Source organism: Atractosteus spatula, chromosome 7, assembly GCF_055471065.1.
Source record: "Atractosteus spatula isolate fAtrSpa1 chromosome 7, fAtrSpa1.hap1, whole genome shotgun sequence".
Taxonomy (NCBI): Eukaryota; Metazoa; Chordata; class Actinopteri; order Semionotiformes; family Lepisosteidae; genus Atractosteus; species Atractosteus spatula.
Genome location: NC_142712.1, coordinates 44,775,870 through 44,800,068, shown reverse-complemented (window position 1 = coordinate 44,800,068; position 24,199 = coordinate 44,775,870). Strand labels below are relative to the sequence as shown.

At 37.2% G+C, this 24,199-nt stretch overlaps 1 protein-coding gene across 5 annotated transcripts; it reads right to left on the bottom strand.

Moving 5' to 3' along the window:
* Positions 1–1,650: 1,650 nt before the first annotated feature.
* On the bottom strand, positions 1,651–19,315 carry zfand6 (zinc finger, AN1-type domain 6). Of its 5 annotated transcripts, none has more exons than XM_088921539.1 (7): positions 19,243–19,315; positions 8,292–11,786; positions 7,980–8,137; positions 7,424–7,538; positions 4,516–4,619; positions 2,885–3,001; positions 1,651–2,611 (listed from the first exon to the last, which is right to left on the bottom strand). In XM_088921539.1, exons 2-7 carry the CDS (start codon positions 8,342–8,344, stop codon positions 2,463–2,465), a joined length of 696 nt encoding a protein of 231 aa, XP_088777665.1. In that variant the 5' UTR covers positions 8,345–11,786; positions 19,243–19,315; the 3' UTR covers positions 1,651–2,462. The 5 variants fall into 5 exon arrangements, with proteins under 5 accessions (XP_088777665.1, XP_088777664.1, XP_088777668.1 ...); XM_088921538.1 differs by lacking the exon at positions 19,243–19,315 and adding an exon at positions 16,857–17,116; XM_088921542.1 differs by lacking the exon at positions 19,243–19,315 and adding an exon at positions 3,448–3,645 and having other exon boundaries at positions 8,292–9,320.
* Positions 19,316–24,199: the final 4,884 nt, after the last annotated feature.

Genomic DNA, 24,199 nt, shown 5'->3' with positions numbered 1-24,199 from the left:
AACTTGAGAAAGACTGGAGTGACTTAATGTGAAACGTCGTCAGAGTAATAAAACCTTAAATGCCCGTTCAGCTTTATTTAGTGATACAGAGGATTTAATGTATAGTGATACATTTAAGCAACTTTCACTGGGAAATAATGAGGGCAGCCTATACATGCTCAATAGATATAATCAATTTAGCCAATGTATGTATAAATGCGTCTATGACTTGGCTCCACTGCTACTGTGGCTGTGCGGTGGCTCTGTGACTAAGGATCTGCGCCTGTGGCCAGTTCGTATCCCATGGCCGGCAGAGGAATACTCCATTGGGTCCCTGCTCCAGGGGCACCGTATAAATGGCTGACCCTGTGCTCTGACCCCAAGCTTCTCTCCCTGTCTGTGAGTCTCATGAAGAGCAAGTTGGAGTATGCAAATAGACAAACTCCCAATCCAAGAAACTGTATATGGCCAATAAAGTGATCTTATCTTATGTTCTCCTCCACACAGATAGCTGATGCTTGGTGAGCGTACTGGTGGAGTTTTGGCTGCCATCGCATCAACCAGGTGGGAGCTACAAGTTGGTGGTGGAAGGGATTCCCCATCATCTGTAAAGCCTTTTGAATGCAGTGTTCACGAAAGCACTATAAAAGTGTAAGGAACTATTAATGTTTAAAAAAGACACCAGGGGGGAATTTTTAGCCACAGGGTTGTGGGAGTATGGAACAAGCTTGTCCAGCCATGTTGTGAAGCAGATGTGCTGGCTTCCTTATAGAAACAGCTGGATGAGTTCCTTGAATCAATTTGCTACGAAATATCAAACACTAAAAGGGCCAAATGAATTCCTCCTGTTTGTAACCATGCTTATGGTGCAATATATATTTGAAATGCATTTACTGGTAATATTATATACATTCCTATTGTTTTCTATTGGAAAATAAAAGGACAAATACTGTAAGTCCTAATCCTTTTCAATTATTGTAACTATAATTCCAAGCGTCTCCTCAAGCTGAAAGAATTATGCACAGAAAATATTAGGACACTTTACGGAGAAAGGGGTAATCACTTTCTGTTCTCAATAATTACCGCACCAGTAAACCATCCACAGCAATGTGCCCTCCACCTGCCTTTACTAAAAGGTTGCTCAAAATAAGTAATTCCTCTCCTTATTCACTGATTTGTTTCTGCTTCTACTTACCAAACTCAAAATAAACCATGGAGAGAATTTCCAAATGCCTTCTTGCTATGAATGGTTTTCAGTTTCTCAAAGCGGCAGACTTCTTGCTCCTGGAAGAGGCTTTCTTCTTCACCTGTGACTGCAGTCCCCAAGGTTACACAATTCCATAAGGTGAGTAAGACCAAGTTTCTGGACAGTACCAGTAAGAACAGCATTGCATAAATCAAGCACATATCATAAATCTGCTATTCTTGAAGCATGAATAGTGGCATAATTGATACTAATTAATACATGAGTACTTAGTGATTAATTACTATTGTGTTTCAGTCTGGTAATTCCTAATTTCCTTTAAATATGATACCCAATCAGAGAAAGATGCAAATGATCTATATAAAAATCAAAAGCAAGTCATATCACATTGTTATACCAAAATTACAACTATTGCCATTTTCTCAACAATTACTGGACACCCAAAACAACGAGCTGCAAAATTTTATAACAAGTTATAAAAATTTGTAATTCTTAACTTTATTTAAGACAGTGAATAAACTAACATAAATACAGCACAATTTCAGGTCATACTTCATTTGTGCACTCTCAGATAAATGAACTATATTGTCCCATTAACACTCACAGCCAGCAATGAAGTGTATACAGGCATTTTATCCCCTCCCCCCCCCCACCACCACCACTCAAAAGAAACATACAAACTTTTAAACCACAACATCATACACGCTCCTAAACAATTCAGATATAAATAATTTGTGGGAGCATACAAGCCAATAAATGTTGAAACTGTTTTTGTGGTCTGTTAATGTAGAACAAAAGCAGCCTATAATGATTAGAATACATTCAATTATTGATATCTATGAGTGCCTTTTAGAATGCACATTCAAAAGAAATCGTGCTGCAGAGGAAGAAGCCATATACAAAGGAAAAAAGTAAATGCTACAACATGCATTTTATAGTTACCAGAAAAGCACAGCCCTCCAGTTGTTTTCACCAAATTGTTATGAAAGCCCTTAAGTAACTAAAATTAAAATGGCATAAAATAGTATAAGTCCTAGAGTCTGTTCAGATTTCACCATCCAACCACAATGTCCAAAACAGGGGATGAGTAAAATCATAACTGCAAGGGAAATATTTTTTAAAAATAGTAATTTTCAAAAACGCATTTCAGATGACATGCATGATTTATCTACTAAGGATACATAGCTGAGAATTCCCATTAATGGAATTTAAAAAAGAAACAAAACCCTCAAGTCAATGTAAATCACAGGTGTTTTACAAAATCCATCAAACTGATGCTTCAGATCTTCTGTATCTTCTCTCCAACAACTACTGGGTTTTCTTTCCTGATTTTCTCCGCTGCGTCAGCCTTGTAATCAAAGGTACAGTTGTGAATGTCAGAGTATCGGTGGATGCCACAAAACAAGTTTCCACATCTGCAGTCAAAGCCTGTAAACCAATCCAAAAAAAAAAAGGGGGTAAATTTGTACTTCAAAATATACACATACCAAAAGAACCCTAGAGACCAATTCCTGTAGTTATCTCCGTAAACAGTAACATGATGTATTCTGAAGATAAAAATGAACAATTGTGTATTAAAATGAATCACATCCTGGATCATTTCAAAGCTCGAGCCTCAGTGCAGAATATAAGAGAGAAGTGAAGACAGACGCTATGCGAAGAGCTGGTGTGTATACTGAACTCGAGACCAGCTAAGCTCACCTGTGAGTCCCACTTTTTTCCGGCATATAAAGCAGCGGTTCTTCTTCTGTTTGGGTTTTTCGGGGGATCTGTCCAGCCCTTCTGAAGAGGCCTGGTCAGAGTCATCCGACACGGAAGCTAAACAAAGAGAGAGAGAGAGAGAAGCTCATGAGAATATCAGCTTTTAATAATGACAAAAGAATAACACACCGCTGAAACTTAAGATTTTATGAAAGCACCGCGAAACAGCAATGTTGCACTCTTAACATGGGTTAAACCAATTCCACCATTCAAGATGCATTTTCAAATAAATCGTTTTTTCAATGTGGGGGCTGGTGTAAAACTAGAAAGGAAAACAGATGCAGTGGAAATGTGAATTTACCATGTTTTACCATAATTTTTCCCAGTGGTCTTATTTCCTCTTTAAATAAATTTAGATTGTACATTGTATAGGAGGCATTTTATTTCCAATAGCCTATGCCTGCACTCAAATTAAAACAGTGTCCTTTTGAATCCACAAAGACAGTGGAAAGATCAATAAGGACTGCAAGCTAAAGTTATCACCAATTAAGTATTGTACTTACCACACATTCCATCTAATATCTGACCAGTTTCATCTAGCTTTCTTTTGGGTCTCTTTGAACTGTCCTCCATGCACTCAGAACCTGTGTCTTTCTCTGAGATGGCTGCTCTATCCAATAGGCCAAGGGGACAGTCCTCCTTTCCTTTACTAACTTCCTTGCATAAAGTGCCGTTCACTGGTGTTTCTGTGCCCTCTACACCTAGTTCAATAATAGGCTTGTCAGTCAGTTGTTCCATAAGGTACTCAGCCAGGCCAAGCCTGTCTAGTTTAGATCCAAGGCTCTCCAGTTATAACTTCATAATTGATAAAGGAAACATATCTAGTGTTAATCACTGGCCCGCTTCTCCCCAGAATGTGGAAACAGGATGAACACGATTTTCTTATGACCCCCACCCCTAAAATTCATCTTAGTCCCCCAGGACATAATGAACCTGTATACAAAACGCAACACTTTTGACTATTATATTTGATAGAACAAAACTCCAAAGTAATTCTGTAGGTCACCTGATGTATGAGCTTAAACCTACTATGCCAATTTTTAAAAACTTTCCCTTTAGATAGGTAGGGACTTCTGCCTTTTTGACCTGCAATAAAGCAGAATCACCACAAGAGGCTGCTGTTTAAGACTAAATTTCAGAAATGTAGTTTGGAAACTTAAGAAAAGGGCACTAGCAAAATCAATGGAACAATAATTCAAATCTTACACAGCAATGTACCAACTTAAAAAAAGAATAGAATCTCAACCTGTCAGACACTAAAAAATTCAAATTTATCTTATTCCATTATGCTCGGAAATTCCACATTTTTCTGTCCATCATCATAACTAAAATTTTGAGAAGTTGGAGAATTATGTTAATCTTACTTCACATCAAATTAGAGGGAAGGACACTAATGCGGCTGTGAGGGCCCATGGTGTGTGACACCACAGTCTATCAGGTAAAGATGTATGGCAGCCTTTTCACAGCAGTGACCTTTTCACAAACAAAAGATTTGGTTTAACAAAGGTGAACACCGATTGTGAAGGCAGGGAACTGAAAAAACAAACAAAAAACTTTTTAAAAAACTGTACCATGTAATTCTTCTGTTTTCAGCCCTGTTTTGTCCCCCGTTGAATCATCCTCTTCAGAATTTGTAAGTGATGCTTGTGATAAGAGAGTCTGGCGCGTCACAATGCTAAAAGCATTCAAAGGGTTGTTTTTTAAAGAAACAATGGAACACTGATTTTTATAACAGGGACTATTATCTAGAAAATGCATACTGATGCACAATGAAAATGCAACTATGTTTTACATCAACAGCTCATTGGGCATATGTTTAATGGTATTTACAATTTAAATAGTGAGCAGATTTGTTGATCGAGTAGCATTTTACCTTGGGATAATATACTGATCTCAACTCATGCTATTTCATTAAAAAAACAGGTACTCAAGGTGGTATTTGAGATGAGTTAAAAATGCCTAGATGAGTTTAATAAAAATCTGTATTAATGAAAACTGTATCAAAACTTTTATAAGCTGAACACGAGAATAGCTCAAGATTCCACCATGCCCTGTTTGCGTAAGGAAGATTCATGTTGCCTCGAGAATGAAATGTTCTGCTTGAGTAATCAGAAGGCTACTACAGAGAAGCCAGGAAACCAGCCCTGTGAGGGACAGGATTCATAAGGTTTTGGACACAAAATTCAAGGGCTTCCGAGAACTTGTCAATCTGCAAAGATCGAAACTAAGACCTGGCAGAGGTAGAGATGAGTCAACCAATAATAAAACGTTGACAGAAATACCATAACATCAAAGTTCATGTGTCACTGAATCCTAGCATGAATCAGTAAAATTTTATTTTTCAAGAGCACCCGTTCATTTTTCTCTCCTTTTTGTGGGCCATTTATTGTGGAACACACAACATTAAAAAAAATAATTAAAAATTGCTAACTTTTTAACCGCTGTCATCTGACTGCCACTCATATACATTTTGTTGTCGATTTTGCTTAAAAATGATTCAATAAATTAAACAGCTTTGTGATGTAAACTTGTGGAGCCAACATAACCAAATATGGTCAATTTAGTTATGCACAATAACTACACTACTATACATATACTGTTAAGCAGTGAATAATAAATTAAAAATGGTATTTATGAGAAAAATCATAAGCCCAAGAACAATGGTGGTAAGTAGTGATCTTCAACGACGTAATGGCACACTGCTGTAACTATTCTGCTGTTTCACCCCTATACTCTAAATTTTAAATAAGTGTTATAAGCTCAAAGGCCTTTTAAGATTAGATTTATTTTGCTGTAAAATAAAGCATGATGTACAGCACAAACATGTAATAAAACAGCATTAAAACAGCTTTTTAAAACCAAACTTGAAACTGAACTCCTAATATCTTTCTCTGAGACCTTCATGTTCTCTATGGATATAAAATATAAAAATATTTGTATATTAAAATGCAGTGCAATTTCTCAAAATTCAGTTAGGCTGTTTTAAATATGATTAAGTAAATTCTTCAATTTATAAAGTTTTAAATGTATACATTTTTAAAATGCATACTGAGCTTCAAAAAAGCCATCATGATTTATACATACTGTATATGTGTTTAGGAAAACAGCATACCTATTTTGAATATTGATATTTTCACCACTATTTTGATTGACTGACCACTAATGGTGAATCGTGATACACTCAAGTGACTTTATTGCATAAGAACTAAACCACCTCATTACTAAGAATGCTGATTGGGTGTAGACAAATGTCAAACCTTGCGATAATCAAGAAAAAACACAGAAACCAATAAAAGAGGCATTGTTCTTTTGATACGTTGAATGCTGAACTAAATCACCTCAGGTAGACTGGCAAGCAGTGGAGTCAAGTTCTCTTTAGTGGTCACCACCCTGACAAACATTGGTAAGTGTAGAATGATGTGCTAATTGATATGCTAATGCAGAATGATATGCTAATTGTTGAGTACAACGGAGCAATCTATGGGGAGTTCATGTGTGATGGACTAGGGAGCAGTGTTCAGTTGCTACTGAACTACATTGTACTGACTGATGGCACTACATCACTACATTGATCAGGAAGTAGGATGTGAAAAATTCTAGCAGGACAACACACTTCAGCATTTCTTTTCTTCATGCGGCTGTTGTAAGAGCTTCATTAGCAAGATGCAATTGTGACACTTAAGCTACAGATGCCCTACCTGCCAGACTTGATCATCTACATGATAAGAAGGGGGCAAAACCTGACACCCAGGTTCAAAGATCAGTAAGTAGGCACAGGCTCCGTGAAAGTAAAGGGACTGGGTACAGCATTAGATGGATTTTTTACATTTACCTCATTTTAACTGAAATATCTTCTCAGTGCATTCTATAGGAGTTTCTTAGCATTACTTACAAAGGTAACTCATGTAGACATGGAAATATGTTTGAATTGTCATCATTAAGTCTTTAATTTAATTGAATAATTTAGAATTTAATTAGAACAGAACCCATGAGGCGCTTGACCCTTCTTAGTCCAAGACTTATGCGGTCATAAATTAACACTACATGTGTTTGCCCTAGAATAAACCTTTTTCTGGAAAGGTGACAAGTCTGAGATCAGAAGCAAAAGGACAGTACAAATCCTACCACCTACAGTAAAGAAAACATTCTAGCTAGAAATGGGGAAGAAAAATCAGGTTTAAGAGAATGATTTTGAAGGTGTGCACTTGAAACATTTATAGAATTCACATTGGTTTGACAATATGCGCTCTTCTTATTATAATGTCATACTCATGTTTAAAATCAGTGATGTGTGATGTCCCGTCACCTCTGAGGCAGAAAGATTTATAAAGCAAGAAACAGTTTGGGTAAGTCTTCCAAATGCTCTCTAGCACTCCTGGGCTGATTTAAACTGGATAGTTCTGTTTGCTCCATTGAACCATGCATTCTACAGCCAAAGCCAATGTTTGTGTAGGAAACGCATAAACATGAAATCTGTACCTGCTCTGCTCCAGTGGTGTAGCTGTCTGGGTTAGGGTTGCTGGGACGTCTGCAGGATTGCCTTCTGAACACTGTACTGGTAAAGATTCTCCTAAACTACTCACACCAGAAGGGGCTGTGAAGAACAATAGGCAACTCTTTTTTAATCATTCAGGCATATATTTTCCACTCCGAAGGAAATGGTATAAGAAAATGCTGAAAACATTCCACGGAAATTAAGCTGGAATTGAAAATGTGCATATACTGATCCAATAGGATCTGAGTTTTTGACATCATTTGCACATTGACATCAAACCCTTTAAGGAAAAAGGCTACAATTTAAGAAATGAGAGTTTAGAGAGACTGGCATTGGTATTTTATTAGCAAAATAAAGGACTTAAAAGTACTGGCTGCTTATGCATTTGTGCATGGTATTTCAATAAGAAAACTCGGTATTCACTTGAAAGCCAAACAGTTTGTGATGGTCACAGGAAGATGCGTTTTAATGAACCTGAATCATATTACTTGGCAGTCTGATGGAGGCTTCAATGCAACATAATGAATTATCTTTACTTACCTGGGGGGCTGACTCTCCCATTACTGTTCTGTCTCTGCACAAAATCCTTATAACAAACTGAACACATTCCATTTGTACGAGGGTTCCCATAAAATCCACAGCCAGTGGCACAGAGCATAGGCACTTGGGTTTGGTTAGTCTCTTGAGCCATATCCCTCCTACAGGAAACAAAAATAAAGCAGACTGAATGTCAATTACAAATAATTTCTATATTGGGCAGCAAAACCAGTTCAAATGCTTCACAAACACAAAAAGCTGAAAACATGGTTTTAAAAATAGAATGGCAATCCCAAATCTGCTACTTGGTCTCACCTTGCTGCCAGCTGAGAAGGTGTGAGCAGATGGCTTCCAGATGGTTTTGGCATCAAGGTAGCAGGTAATAAAAAAAGGCATGTAGAATGTGTAACTTCAAGATCAAGCTTTTTAACTCTGTGATTTTTATCCTTTGGCCATGATTTTGTAGATCTACAGTACAAACATGACTGCACAATAAAGCATTTTCTCAACAGACACTGTACTGTAGCCAGTATCTAATTAACCGGTATACCCACTTAGTAACTCGTTGCTGCTACACTGCAGTTGAAGTGCGTTTTTGCCACAGGATAAGGAAAAGCTCATCAACAGCACATCTCAAAGGCACCGCATGGCGATACAAAAACCCCTTGTGTCACATCTGCTGCTACCGGGTTTGGATCACTGCAACAGCCTAAATATAGAATAGCTGCATCAACTGAGAGTAGCAGCGGCTGTGTAGCAATACCCACTTATTGTTCTTTTAGAACTGAAATAATCAGGCTGAGTAAGACAAAACAGAATGGGAAGCATCACCTACGTTTGTGAGTCCAGTACAAAGTCTTATTAAAATGTAGGAAAAAGCACAAACAAATTGACAATAAGCAGACATCCCAGAGCTCTCACTATCCACGTTGCTCTTTGTTCTTCAATCCACATAGCGCCTGGTCTCTAGTGTATCATACAGCACTGTTACTAAAAACCATACATTTCAGTCAGCAAAACCAAACTCAAAAGAAGAGTGTTTAAATTAACAAACTAGCAATAGTAAATACCTATAACAGGTCTGACAATGTTTAACAGAAAGGGTGTTGGGTGAAATCCAATGACATGCTATGCTGTAAAAGTATAAGTAAGGAGCACTCTTTTCATATGCAGCTTAAGCAAAAAGCAATTTTTTACAATCCAGTAAACAGTTCTAATTCACTGTGTAGCATCATTACGCCATAGATTAAATCTTGTACATTATTTTATCTTGTATAAAAATAATGAGAAAGATAAATACATTTCTTAAAGGGAAATAGCACATTCAAGTGTCTTGATGGCAAGCAGTACAGGCTTTTGTCCGCAAAGCGCCACTTGAACAGAGCTTGGCTGGTATGCCTGAGAGGAGGTAAAGCAATCTCCACTACTGGAGAGAAGTCTCTGGTAAACTATTTCTGGGACATCAACACTAACTGCAGAGATTACATTCTCACTGAGAATGTAAGAACAAAACAATTGTTTTTCATTAAAAAAAACTAAAAAAAATGTTTCCTTGAGGATCATTGTTTCTGTAGTCAATGTACTACTGCCACACAGCATTACAAAACAGTAGATTATTCACCAAAATCTAAAAGCTATCAAACTGCATGCAGTCTTTGAGGAAAAAGAAATATGGACTTCGACTTGGAAATATAACCTTCGACTAGTGCTAACTGAGATCAATGAAACCTGTCCTAAAACTTTTAAACTTTAAACTTCCAGTACCACAAAGCTGTTATGTCTGCTTCAGACTAGATATTTTCTCCAAAGCAGCCTACTGCCCTGTTGAATGTCTAAAATAGTGGATGTGCTGAAGAGCCTGTTGATTACCACCAGCAATTTCACCTTCACGGTTGGATAGTATAAGCTAGGCCTTTAAGAATTAAAACACCCATGGGTACTGCATAGTTTTGGAGTGAGAGGCATTGTCTATACTATGTCTAATTAAAAGTTAAAATTAAAACAACTTGTGCAAAACCTCTAACAAGATCATCTAACAGGTTTTGCTGGTACGTGCAGTTTAACTGAACATTATCACACATCTAAATCATTTAACAGAATACTAGGTGCTGCTGTCAAGATCAGTTTTCCCAAATAATGCTAAATTAATGAACAAATTGCAATGCTAAGAATTACTCATCAAAAACTCACTTAATGTAATAATAATCAATTACTGGCATTTCACTCCATTTACTTTTAGAAATTTGAGCAGGAGAGGCCAGGCTAACATTGAGATTCCACGATTTTCATTTGAATTAAACCAAATATGAATTTATTCTTAATTGACTTATTTGGAGTCACAACCTGCATGAGATCTATTTATACAGCAGGGCATGTACTGCAGCAATTTTAAGGGGTGTACCCTTGAGCAAGGTACAAAAGAAATGTCTTAACCATGAGCTCCAGTTTCAGAGTCCAAAGCTGTACTGTGCTGCTGTCCCATCAAGAAGACGTTACTGACTGAGAAAAAACATTGCATGTTTTTCCCTCTCACTCCCCAGAGGACACAACATATAGTACAACTACAAGTACAATGAGCATTGGTGGTTCAGTGGTAGAATTCTCGCCTGCCTGGGTCTGATTACTGGCCGATGCAGTGCTTTTCGAGGCAGTAGCCATATCACCCTGCAACTCACAACTGGCAGCCCACTGAAGCTACACAGGTGTGAGCCTGGTCAATACCTGGATGGGAGACCACTTGGGAAACACTAAGGTTGCTGCTTGAAGAGGTGTTAGTGGGACCAGCAGGGAGTGCTGTGTGGGTCCTAATGCCCCAGTATAGTGACGGGGACACTATACTGTAAAAAAAAAAAGGGTGCTGTCCTTTGGAGGTCCTGAATCTCTGTGGTCATTAAAAACCGCAGGGTGTTTCTTGAAAAGTGTAGGGGTGTAACCCTGGTGTCCTGCCCAAATTTCCCATTGGCCTTCACCAATCATGGCCTCCTAATAATCCCGTCTTTCAATTAGCCTCATCACTGTGTTGTCCTCCCCACTGAGCATACTGGTGCACTATTGCTGCCGTCACATCATCCAGGTGGATGCTGCACAGTGGTGGTGGAGGGGCATCCCCATTACCTGTAAAGCGCTTTGAGTGCAGTGTCCAGAAAAGCACTATATAAGTATAAGGAATCATTATTATAAATTGTTAATCTGTACAAACCACAATGATTCTTCTGTTTAATAGTTGCATAATTACCTTAATAAAGGTATCTGAAATACTCTTAAAACAACAGTTCCAATGCATTGGCTACAAAAAACAACCAGAGATGAAGATTTGATAGTAAAGAGGCTTTCTTAGCAAGAATCGGGAAAATCGGACTATTTTATTGCAAACTAATTCTTTCAGAATAAAATACCATCTCAAATCACATTAGAAGTCAAGCAGCTACAACAGCATGTATACAGCTCAAAGGTAAAACTCAGAGAGACAACCAAGCAGTAAGACAGCACATGAAATAAGCCAAGACAAAATACACTGAAGCCAAGAAAATCATTGCTAATGTACAGTAATGCCACATTTGAAATTTACAGTCCTGTGTTTTATTTTACATCTACTGTTGGTCTCCATCCAATAACATGTGGGTAAGGGTCAAATAATGCACTTTTTGAGAACAAATATCACTTTGGCAATTATGAAGGTAACAGCTGAAGAGAAAGCCAAAGAGAACAGCCCCGCCTCCCCCTGAGGTGTTAAGGAGGCAAGTGCTGGGGCTTCAGTAAGAGCTCCTAGTCCAGGGGTTCCAGAGTCAACGAACTGAAGGCAATGGAGTTCTGAGGAGGAAGCAGAATATATGAGGTCCTGCAGTGAAATATAATAGAATTTAAAAGTTTGCTTGCTTACAGCAAAACCTGATTAAGAACCTCACACTTATGAAGAACCAATGCATCCACGAACAAAAAAGGACAATACACACAATTTAAGATGTCTGCAATTACTATAGGAAACAAACATATATAGTTCTATATAGAGATGATGTAAAATAAAATTCTATTCCTTATATGAGCCTTAAAGCATCTATTGATAAAGATCTGGGACACATCTGAGTTTTGACCAAGTTCATTAGTTCCATTTTGCAAGGGATGGCCAACTACTGCCCTTGAGCACTAGAGGGTATTCAGAGTTTCATTTCAAGAGTTCTCCAAATGGCTTAATAGAACAACTTACCTGCTTAAGTAGTCAAAACAAAATTGTGAATCTAGAGAAAAAGATTTCTGAATGATCTAATCCGGATAGATTGTGGTTATCCAGGAACAGGGTTGGCCACCCCCGCTATAAAGCCAATAGCATGTCACTGCCAAACAGAAATAATTTAAACAAATTCTACCTCTGTTAAGAGGAATGTGAACTATAACAACTAGGGTAATTAATCTGGAAAATGTTAAGACAAGAAACAATGCAACTTAAAAAACCTCTTAGGAAATACTCCTCTAATGTCTCATTACAGCTCAGGAGGGAAAAGGTACCTAATGAAAATGCTCTCTAAAACAGCTTGACCTTCTCATCCAGCTCAAGCTCTTATGCTGTTGCTTAATCAGCAGAAGAAATTAATTCAATTAATTAAGAAATTAATTTAATTAATTTCTAAATGCTGTAAATCTTTTCTGCACACTTACTATTTAAATTATGATAATCTCATTATTTTCTTCCATTGCATCAAGAAAATGTAAACATTATTCATGAAGTCCCCCCCATGAGAATGAGGTGAAGCTTTGCCTATGAACAATTTGTTAATATGCTAGGACCTTTTTAGCATGACAGTACCCGAGTATTGTCACTGTTATCTTTTGTCCTCCCATTTGTGATATTCACATGTCCTGCCCTGTGACAACACCTTTCACGCAATCTCACAATTACCTCTTGCCAGTGCGGTAGACTTTAAATTAAAACTTTAATTCCAGGATCACAGTACTCTAGCATTGGTCTATACCAAATGGGAAATTGCATCTCCTGCCTTCTGCATTTTGTCACACACAAATCTAAACTGTGCTAAATTAGATCTCTAAGATTAATTAAAGGTTGATCATCATAAAGTTTCCCCATTATACAAGAAAAACAGCTCACACTACCACTGAATATTAATAAGGAATTCTAGATGCATCAATTTTCAAGACGATGGAAAGCGTTATTTAAAAATAATTTCTCCCTCATTTTCATTTGGTAAACAGGGAAACACTAGCTGCTCTGCTGAACTAACTGCAGATTCCATGTCGCTTGACAACCTAGTAATTTGTATATACAAATTCCACTTGTAGCTTTCTGCGGTGCATTTTATATTCCAGTATTTCACTGGATTATCACAACGGGCTCAGTAAATTTACAGACTAGCTCAGCAGTGACGAATATCACTTAGTTCTAACTGTTTGATTATGAACACTCATAAATACAGTTGAAAAGCACGTGAAATGCACTTTTGCTTGTAAAGTATAGAAATTTCTTTAAGAAGTCTTTAATTTGTGATTTAAATTCTAAACATAAAAACAGAATTCCTTTCAATATCTTGAAAGATTAAACATAAGAGGAGTACATTCTACAACAAAGAGCTGTTGCCGTTTAGAAAATAACAATATAACCTCACACCTTAGTGTGGTTGTCTGAGGTACTTCTCAAAATCAAATAACTCTTACCAGTATGGTTTGTTTCTATCATGTTTAAAGCTATTATTCCCCACTTCAGTCACAATTCAGACAACACCCATCTTAAAAAAGTCTTCTTAAAAGCGCTGTACTGTACAAACAGGAACAGATTTACTGTCCCTCAGAAATACTGCATGGTATTTCAAATATTTTGTGCAATGTAGTGTAGTCACTGTAAATACCTGTCCAAAGCTGTACAGCAAGTGCAGTCATTTTAATTCTGTTACATTTCAGTACTGCACAAAGTAAATACTGCAATAAAATAGGAACATTGTTGCCACCCCAATCCTTATTTTCTCCTCTAAATGCACCATTGACTGATTTTGAACAATGCTTGCTTGTAGAATTAAAACAGTTGTGATAAAGTAGTTGACACAAAGCCCCATTTTGCAGAACAGCTATAAAGCACTTCAGTCCACTGTGAATTTAATTATTTGCAATACCAATTTGCTTTATCTTGTATGGTGACAGAATCAATTGCCCTATTAAGGATATAAATATTAGGATCCACCTTAAATTTCATACAGACTTAACATGTCTAAGAGTGACACCCCACTGCTCATCTTTCTAGTAGTAATTAGTGAGACTCCAGAAAAGTACACAGCCTCAGTAAACAATCTACTGTTAGAATCTGTGAGCTTTAACCCTAAAGTAACACTTTATAACATACAAAAACTATTCAATTAAATGTGTTTACAAACTGGCAACTGTTGATTGTCAAATTAAATCATTTCAGAAAGCAAAAATAAATTAAACCTCTCTGCTTTTTATCTCACTTTTTGCAAGAAACCAGTGACATTTACATTATATTTAATACTTCAGTACTGTAAAGGAACAGACAGGTCATATGATTGTATGCTTCACATCATACTACTTCAGCAACAGTCCTGTATCTGCTGCTCTGGAACCATATTTGACACTTTTGCAGCCTATTTTTAACAGAAATAAATGTTTCTGGAGGCATGTAATTTTCCCGCGGTTCCTCTGGCAGCTGGTTTTCATATTGTAATTCTAAAATGGGATCAACCATGGACTGAGAAGGCTTGTGTCTTGTTTGCTCACCAGTAAAAAAATATTCAGGCAAACCTTAAGAGAGCCACCAAATAATCAGACAAGGTTTCTGATGGTGAGATGCAAATTTTTCTTGAACACCAAACAGACTTCAAAGAATAATCTACACTTTCCAGCATTACAGTTTATATAATGAATACATTATTAATCTCAGTTACTTAACTGAGAAGGGCTCATAAATCACAAGAAAGAAAAACGTGGGTCAGAGTAACTTGTACTATGAAAATTTTCTTCACTTAATATTGCCAAGATGCACTGCAACTCCTGAAACAGCTCTTTCATTACAACAATTCCTGCTAAATTGCCCATTTATCTTTTCACATTCAAAAAACTAAATTTTACCAACACAATGAGAAAGCTCTCATGATACTTGTGTAAGGATGTATTTCTTGTACAGCAAGGCAAAGTTAGAAACTCCCCAAGTAGGCCTAAATCTTCTCAGATCACACATGATGATCCCCTAACAGGAAAACAGATCACCCTAAATTAAAAATGGAAATAATGTGCAGAAGTGTGACTAGTTAATCAGCAAATAAAAATGTAACATGTTCAGAAAACCTATAAATAAACAGTTTACAATAATAATGACAATTTAAAAGACTTACATACATATATACATTCTTGTTCATTTTAAGACCACACACAATGGGGCTAACATCGTACTGAGGCACAACACAGGTAAAGATGAAAAATATTAAGGTATATTCCCACTAGTTAGCAAGATTTATTTATAATGGTCATAAAGTCTTAAAATAATCTAATAAAGATGTGCAAATTGAGATACAAACAAATTCCCACATTTGCCATGGTAGACAGACTAACTCCAGTAACCACCCTGTTCAGTTCTCTCTGTACCTTGAGCTCCAGAAGTTCAGGGCCAATGCTGATTATTAGATGGAAGTGTAGACTTTTATAATTATAATTATTATTATTACTACTACTACTACTACAAGTATAACAATGGACATAACACATAGATCCCCATCAGTGTATGAAAATATAGTTTTTTATATAGTCTAATAGTTTAATACAGTACTGTGATACAACTATATGGTATCTATCCAAAAAACAATAAACCAGAGCTATCCAGCTTGGAACATTTGTCCTTCAAATAATTCACACCTCACAGATTCCATTTAAAATTGCTATCATATTTTTGAATGTTTTACAGCATAATGCTCATCTCCCTAGGAGTAATTTTGCGCACGTCATTTGCTACAGGAAAATACATATCAATCAAATAAATCTCAATTTGCCCCGTGAATGAATTCCTTTCAAAGTTTCAGTGTACAGTACGTCTGAGAACAACATTTGTCCCATAAAGAACCTCTTGTTCTTCAGATGGGAAACAATAAAAAAAACGTGACACTTCTCTTAGTTGTTACGACACAGAAGCTATACACACTAATGCAGGATATAGTTCTCGCTTTATAAAGCACCAATGACTTATTCACTATTGACGCCACCTGTTCTAGAGTTGTCACCGCTAGAAACACCGGACAAAAACATAATTCTCCCCTCGGCTTTAACATGTCAGCGTTTGCTTTGTGCTGTACACAGCAATTATTTTACAGGGTTACGTGAGCGATGGATAATTCCATCCAACTTTTGAAATTACACCATATAAATTATATTAAAATAACGTCCGTGCCTTTATTCCGATTGTTAAATTGATGTGATAGTTGTTTCTCCTTTAAAACCCCAAGTGTGATGTTGAAACAATTAGTGCAATCTAAGAACAACCCGGTTGTCACAGAACAGCTAACTGTACTTACACAATATTAATGAAACAAAGTGTTTCCAACGCAGAGCTTGTTAACAACATTTAACTATATTCTTGTAATGGCTCTCTGATCCTTAGTTTAAATATTCTTGATTTCATTCGGTAATAAGTATTTTCAAAATTGTAAAAAGCTGCTTAAAACCTGTAAATACCAGACTTAACGACGCTAAATCCCTAAACATCCTTATTTCCCGTCTCTAACAGTGTCCTTTTGTTCTAGCTGCCGGCATCGATTTTAACACAATGCCACCTCGATAAATCAATGGTAAGGTTATTTCCTAGAGCACCCTGTGCCCAAATAATCCTTTTTGGTTAGAAATATGAATACATTCTAACTTAAACATCGAACCTACCGACAATTTCGAACCCAGATCCCCCTTCTTCATCAAATTCTCGACTACACCAGCCAAAACAGGGACTACCTACCCCACGGCAAGGCACGCCCCTGCCCCGCTCCAATTGGTCAGATCTATGGTGAACCCGCCCATTCCCGCCTCTTTTTGATTTAACTCACGTCAATCATTGTTATGAACTTTTCATCCAACAAGATAGGTTGAGTTAACAAAAAACCTTTTTAAATGGTTTATGCTTACAACTCTAAAAGGAACACTGCACTATTTTGTTGTTCAATTTAGCAACACATTAGATATACATACAATATTAAAACCTAAAGTAAACGCAGTATGACGCCCTATAACGCCATAATTAGGACCAGATTAGAAAATGTGCCGCCGTTAGACTAACAAAAAGTGGTCTTAGATGTGATATAAAATAATGCAGCATACTACTAGTGCTCCATGTTAATTACCGAGTCAAACTAACTTCACAATCAAGTGCGAATAACTGAAAACGAAAAGTAGACTGCAAAGGCTATCAAAAAATATACTGCATTCGAACTAAGGAGTTACGAGGTTGTCACACGGGAAATGAAACTTGCAGACGAATTTGCTGCACTCACTGCGCTGCTTACCTGAACACACGCACCTTCCTGACCCGGAAGGCAAGCGAACCCGTCTCAGGTAACAGCTCGCACTGCCGTCCGGCAACATTTCTGCAGTTTTCCCACACTGAGCCGTTGTCGCGTTGGGTTTGCGAAAGAGCAGACACTCATTTAGATCAAGCTTCATGTCAAGGAGCAAAACTGGTCTGGAAGACATCGACTAGTGGCGTAATCTACTTTTTACTGAACTGCTAGGATTAGTGGTAGGTACAGGTCAACACACAGAAAAAAAAATGAGGTCACTTTGGATAAGAAAGGGTTAGGTCGCACTCTCCAGTTAAAAAGGTGGATAACTAAAACGCATAATGCCAAAGATTTCAAGTAAAACGTTCATTTAAAACTTGTAAAATACAGATCAAAACTGGGTGTGCAAAACAACCATTGTTGCATCTATGCTCCCACATTACCACATTTCTTTCCTATTTGACAGACTTGGTTTAAGAGCCCTATGTGCTAAACAGCTTATAAATCCCCTTGGCCATATAGGGTTGGAGTGATGGGAGATCTCTTTTCAGAAAATCAATTTCATTCAGGAGCCCCAATTATTTATGACGTCAATCCGTCATTATAACATAAGTAAGGACTGAAAACAAAATACTAGAACGAACGGTATCCTCAAAACAACAGCAAGAGCTGCCGTCCTTAACTGCTGCCCCAGACTCGAGGTGATAAACTTGTCTTAAATTTTCAGAAGCCCTTGGACAGTTTCTAAGGACTTGTTATTGGTCCATTATCATCACTTCCTCCTCCGAATCATGACTGACTGGATACAGCATGGATGAATTTACTGTCCCAACACATTCAGTCCCGCGTGTGATCCACTCAACACATGTACACTAATGTTTGGAATCGCTTCTGTAAGACTCAGTGAAACCATTTGCACCCAGTTGGTCCTTGCAACCTTTCAGTCAGACCGGCTTAAAAACAATTTCCTACTTTCCAGGGGCAATGTTCTGCTTTAATTTAAAATGGAGAAAATAGCAAGTGATGTTTACTCGCACCACAGCCTACTACAAATGACTGCTGTAAATCAATTACTTTAACAATTAACACAAAAACAAAACCAGAGGTACAGAAGAATCTCAATTTAGTTTCGCCCTCTTACGTCCAATTAAACCGTTTATTGTCCATTTTCTTTTTTTTTTCTACCGCGTTTTTATTAGATAACTTTTCTTGGGCTTCACTTTATAAAGACCTAAAACTAGTCTAAAAATGTAATTCACTTCTATAAACAAGTACACTATAGTGCTTGAATCAGGACTAAGGAAATAGGTACAACGATACAGTAAAGCACGAATCAATAGTTCTGTCCTTGAAACGCACAATACACGTTTCAGAATAGTGAATCGACAAATAGTTACAAAGAAACACAAACAAGCCAGAGAGCTTAGGAACAACACAATGCTGCACACAACCGGTGGGGGTGGGGTTGTTACAGATGATCTGAAGACTGGGCATTTGGGGGGAGTTCGTCTCCTTTCTTGGGAGGACAAACTTACAACCCCAAAGAAAATGAGGCTTCGAATAAAATTAGTGATCGCAAAAAAACTTCTGTAAAAAAACTGAGTTAAAAACAATATTGAAACAAAAGTTACAACGCCAACAGACACCGCACAACGTGTCTATTTACTCCATACAGACGTTGAACAAAATAAGCTTCGCGAACTATGTTTGAACACTTTACAAATGAAACGAAGGTCTAATGCAATCGGAAATCGCTATTAAAAGAACTTACGTACTCTTGAAAAATCGCAGCGAGCAGACCCTGCAGCCTGGCTGCGCTCCCGTCCAGCCTCCCCAACCACCTCGTTTGTCACTTTCATCCCCACCTCAACTGCGTCATGGCGTCACAAACGGCCAGGCAAACTGATTGGTCATAAAGGCTTTACGTCATCTGCCGAGAAACAGTTTTCACTTCAATGTTTTCAACTGTATAACAGATTGTATTTTAACTGAAAATATGTGGTCCGTGATTGGAAAAATAATCGTTGTAAAGAGTTGGAATTCGTTTCTTATTAACTAATGGGTATTGCTTGCGGGATTTCATGTCAGAAATCCAAATTATCAGGCTACAATCCTAGAAAACACGACGTACACGTACATTGTAGTTTTAACATACAGTAACATCCTATGATTTAAATTTCATGTTTACAAATATGTATCCTAACATTTTGTCTTTTTATTGTTTCCCCACATTGTCTAGAAGTTGTAAATGTGTCGAAATAAAATCACTTTCAAATCGCTATTTAGTAAATAAGGTCAACATAATTCTTCTTTTTAAATAACTACCATCATCAAGTTCAGTTTTTCGACATTTTATGCTGTAGTTTATGTTTTTTGCTACCTGAATGCAATGTTCTGCACTTGCATACTTTAAGCATCATCTACCAGATGTCTGTTTAGTGATGAATTCTATCTAAATCTTTTTGAATTTGCTATGCATCTTCATGCTATGGTGTATGCTATGGTGTTGGATAATTTCTCTATTTTGTTTGTGCAGACTTCACTAGTTTACTAGATATATACTATAATATAAATATATAAATAATATATATATATAAATATAATATACAGGAGTCTATATCAGTGATCTTTACTAAGAGTTTTACTCTTTATATAGAATCTTGTGGTACTCAGCTAATTACATTAACCAGATATGAGCAATAGACTTTTAAATATACTCTGTACTCTATCCATTAAACTCTACTAAGTCCATACACAAATATTACTGTGTATGCCCACTGCCTGCAGTTCACGCCCTGGTCTTGATGAAAAAAAATATGCAAAAGAGGCTAAAGAAAATATAACAAACATGGCTGGTTTTTGCAGGAAGCTACATCTCTGGCTAATGACCCCATTCCATTTTATTCTCTCAAAAAATCAGTCCCAATAGTTTTGAGAATGCCAATTTTCACTGAATATGTGTTCTAATGCTTTGCCATTTCCCAATACTTTGTGCTTTGAGTAGTGTATCCTTACAATTTAAGCAAAACTCCACAATAAATTTGACAAAAAAGAGCAGTTCAACAGGCACTGGTCTCCAGATCAATGACAGGCTCTTTGTTTCTATTAGGGCACAGAAATCCAGTTCCTCAGGATCTGGGAACAACTAGGAATGACTGACTGGGAATGTCAGTGCCGAGGGGCAAGACCCAGACCCCACTGTTCTCTGTTCCGACCCCCCAGCAATGTAACAACTCGCTATCTTCTGGCGAAAACTGAAAACTTATCTCTTCACGATATAAGATAAGATCACTTTATTGGCCATATACAATTTCTTGTATTAGAAATTTGTCTTTTCACATACCCCAGCTTGCTCTCCATGAGACACACAGACAGGGATAGAAGCTTGGGGTCAGAGCGTAGGGTCAGCCATTTATAATAATAAACTTTATTTTATATAGTACCTTTAAAGTTGGCTTCTCAAAGTGCTTTATACTGCGACCCTGGAGCAATGGGGGTTAAGGGCCTTGCTCAGGGGCCCAGCGGAGTAGGATTCCTCTGCTGGCTGCGGGATACGATCCGGTAACGTTCCAGCCACAGGCGCAGATCCTTAGCCACAGAAAGAAAAACAACTCACACTACCACTGAATGTTAATAAAGAATTGTAGATGCATCAATTTTACAAGATGGAAACACCTGGGCGAAGTATATGGAAAGCAAGGGATTCCACACAGATGTGGCCCATGTGTTAATTAACATTCCAGCATGCTTAGGGTCAAGTATAAAAATGCTGGAGAGGCCTGATTATCTGTGATTATAGATGTTATTGGCTGCCAGAGGAGACCGCTTTGACATTGAAAGAGAGGTGATTGTTGGAATGTGTTCGGCAGGAGTGACAAAGACAGCTCAAATGTTTGGTTTCATGAGCAGTGGTGTTTAACATGATGTAAGTATTGAACTCCAAGAGAAACAGACCATCAGCAAAGGGCAACGGTGGGCAGAAATGTATATTCCAGGACTGTGACATCTGTACATTATTTCAAAGTACAAGTGAAATCACTCAAGCAAATGCAGATTAATTGACTGCAAATGTCAATTTGGGGCATAAGCAGCCTGTTTAATCCAAAACTGTTCATCAGGAACTGCACAGAATGGGATATCATAGTTGGCTTGCAGTGCACAAACTATTCATCACACCTGCATGTTTGCGAGTCCAGTGATGCAAAGAGCATAAGCAGTAGAATAAAAACAATGGAGAAATGTGATAAGGTCAGATGAATCATTCTTCAGTGCACGTGTGGTGCCAGCCCAACGACCTCAACATCCTTGAGTGCTTGGTTCCAATAGTGAGGGGTTTTAGAGATTCCATAATCTTATGGGAAGCATTTTCTGGCATGGTTTGGGTGCACTCACTCAATGCCTAAGAAGGTAAGGTCAATGCTAATCACTAAATCACTACTTTATGGTACTGAGTGTTCAACTTCACCCCATATTGCAGCATTTCTTTCCCGCTGGCTGGGTTGCCTTCCAGAATGACAATGTACCCATCCAAAAGTACATGTCACCAATGCCTTACATTGAAGAGCATGATCTTCTCAGTCACCAGATCCAGAAACTAGTCAACCATAAAAGTTGACTTTGGCAGACTAATTTAAATGAGCAGCTAATGCTCATAACACACGGGAGAAAATTTAATTACATAGAGGGCAAGGAGTATAAAAATATGACTTTAGACAAATACAAAACATTTTATGGTATGCCATGCCACAGACAGAATACTGTAGGCAGAGCCTAATTTGTGACAACCCAGACAGGAAACAGTAAAGACAGAGGGCTTCTTGTGATTATATTTAAGAAATCAAAAGCATACAATATTAAAATGTACAATACATTAGATGATTTATGTTATGGTGAAGTAATAATAATAGAACCCCTTCTGCTATTTCAGGTGTGTGTGGTTCGCTATTTCAAAAACTCATTTTATAAATACTGGGCCTATTTTGTAAGCTTCTATTTGTTCTTAGGACTTTGCTTTGCCTTTGTTCTATAATAAATCACCTGGAATTTAACTGGGAGAAATACTGATTATGATGTCAGCAAGATGGCCTTTTGAATTATAAGCTTGTTATCCATACATTTATTGGCATTTCACTATAAAAAAGGATTGCAGAGTTAATGATCAAAATCCAAGTATTATGAACATTGGATCATTTTAATGATGTTATGACTTTACATTCAAGGGAAGCTCATCTGGCACAGCATGTTTTACCTATAAAACTGTGAATGGGAGTGATTTTGACAAAAACAAGAGAGTTTCATTTTGTCATGTCATGAAAATGTATGAAAACAGGAATTTCATCTTATTTGAGGAAATCTACCTTATATCTTAAATTGCTCACCTAGGGATGAGTAAAGTATTTTGAATTAAATTGAATATACTGTAGATAGCTTCAGATTACTGCTGTGATTTGTGCCACAGAGAACACAATAAGCTTTTTTGTGACGATATATTGTCTTGTTATTACTACTGAAAAAGCCATTATGCCCATAAGGAAGATACCCATATAGAATCACACAGTAGTGGTTAAGGTACAGAAAACACTCATTCATAGATGTTTATTAACTGTATAGTTTGAGGGCATTTTCTTTTTTATTCTTTCCTTTAACAATGAGACAGACAACAGATTCCTACCTAGTGATTGATACAGCATTTATATAACAGGACATTTATTGGAACATTTGGTGTAATGTTACCAACATTGTTTAAAGTGATAATAACAGCATTCTGTGTTGAACCAAAGTCTGGACCCTTAACACTTATACCTGTTGCTGTCTTTTAGGATGTTTAACCAGTTTATTGTTTGTAGCTGCATTTACAAAATACTAATGGTGATTTTATATGTGTAAGTGATACGAATTAAATAAATGAAACACAAGTTACAGTTATCATTATAATTAATGTTTTCATATGCTGTCTTATTCTACAAGCAGACAATTTTAACTCTGAACAGATAACTCAGATTACAGTACTGTATAAAAAATAAGAAAATGAAGTTAAAATTTTGAAAAACATTTGCACAGACTGTATTAATTCAGAGTGGCACAACAGTGGAGGTTGGTAGAGGGTGTCGGTGTTCCTAAAGAGGAGAACTCAGAGAGCATTGGAAGTTCAGGATCATTTCACTGCAGGTATCTTCACAGAGGGGAAGATATTTTTCAGCACTGTGGCCCGGCGTTTGACTGAGTATCTCCTCAGGAATGATTACGTAGATATGTCAGTGCATAACAGTGAAAAAATTGTAAGCTGCAGGGTTGCCTGGGCTTGATCAACCTTGACTGGGTCAGCCAGGCAAGGTTGTCTGATGTTCAAAGACCCAAAACACCCGGTGATCCCAGGTAACATCACTGATGATGCATCCATGTGCATCAGAGTATGTATTTTTCAAACAAAATTAACAGACTTTAAATTATTATAATTACTTTAATGTTTTTCAAATGTGTCTTCTCTGTGGGAACATGCAAAATTGTTTTTTTTAAATAAATTTATTTTCACAGCCTCAGACTCCCCGCTTTAGAGATGTAGTTGTGAAAACAGCAGGAGTGTCTTCTGATATACAGTAATTTAAAAATGAAAAATTGAACACATTTGGTCTTTGATAAGACTGACTGTTTTGTGAAACAAACTTGTTTATGTGATTAATGATGCAATTTATTTTAAACACAGATGACTGCCTTAAGTGTATTTTTTACATT

What these genes read in the sequence shown, in the direction of transcription:
- zfand6 (XM_088921542.1), bottom strand. Translation starts at nt 8,344, where the DNA reads ATGCCAAAACCATCTGGAAGCCATCTGCTCACACCTTCTCAGCTGGCA. An exon ending in GAAAACAGAAGAATTACATG is followed by an intron (nt 3,646 to 4,515) that starts GTACAGTTTTTT and finishes TTATTGAACTAG; the next exon opens with GTGTAGAGGGCACAGAAACA. An exon ending in GATATTAGATGGAATGTGTG is followed by an intron (nt 3,002 to 3,447) that starts GTAAGTACAATA and finishes CTCTTTGTTTAG; the next exon opens with CTTCCGTGTCGGATGACTCT.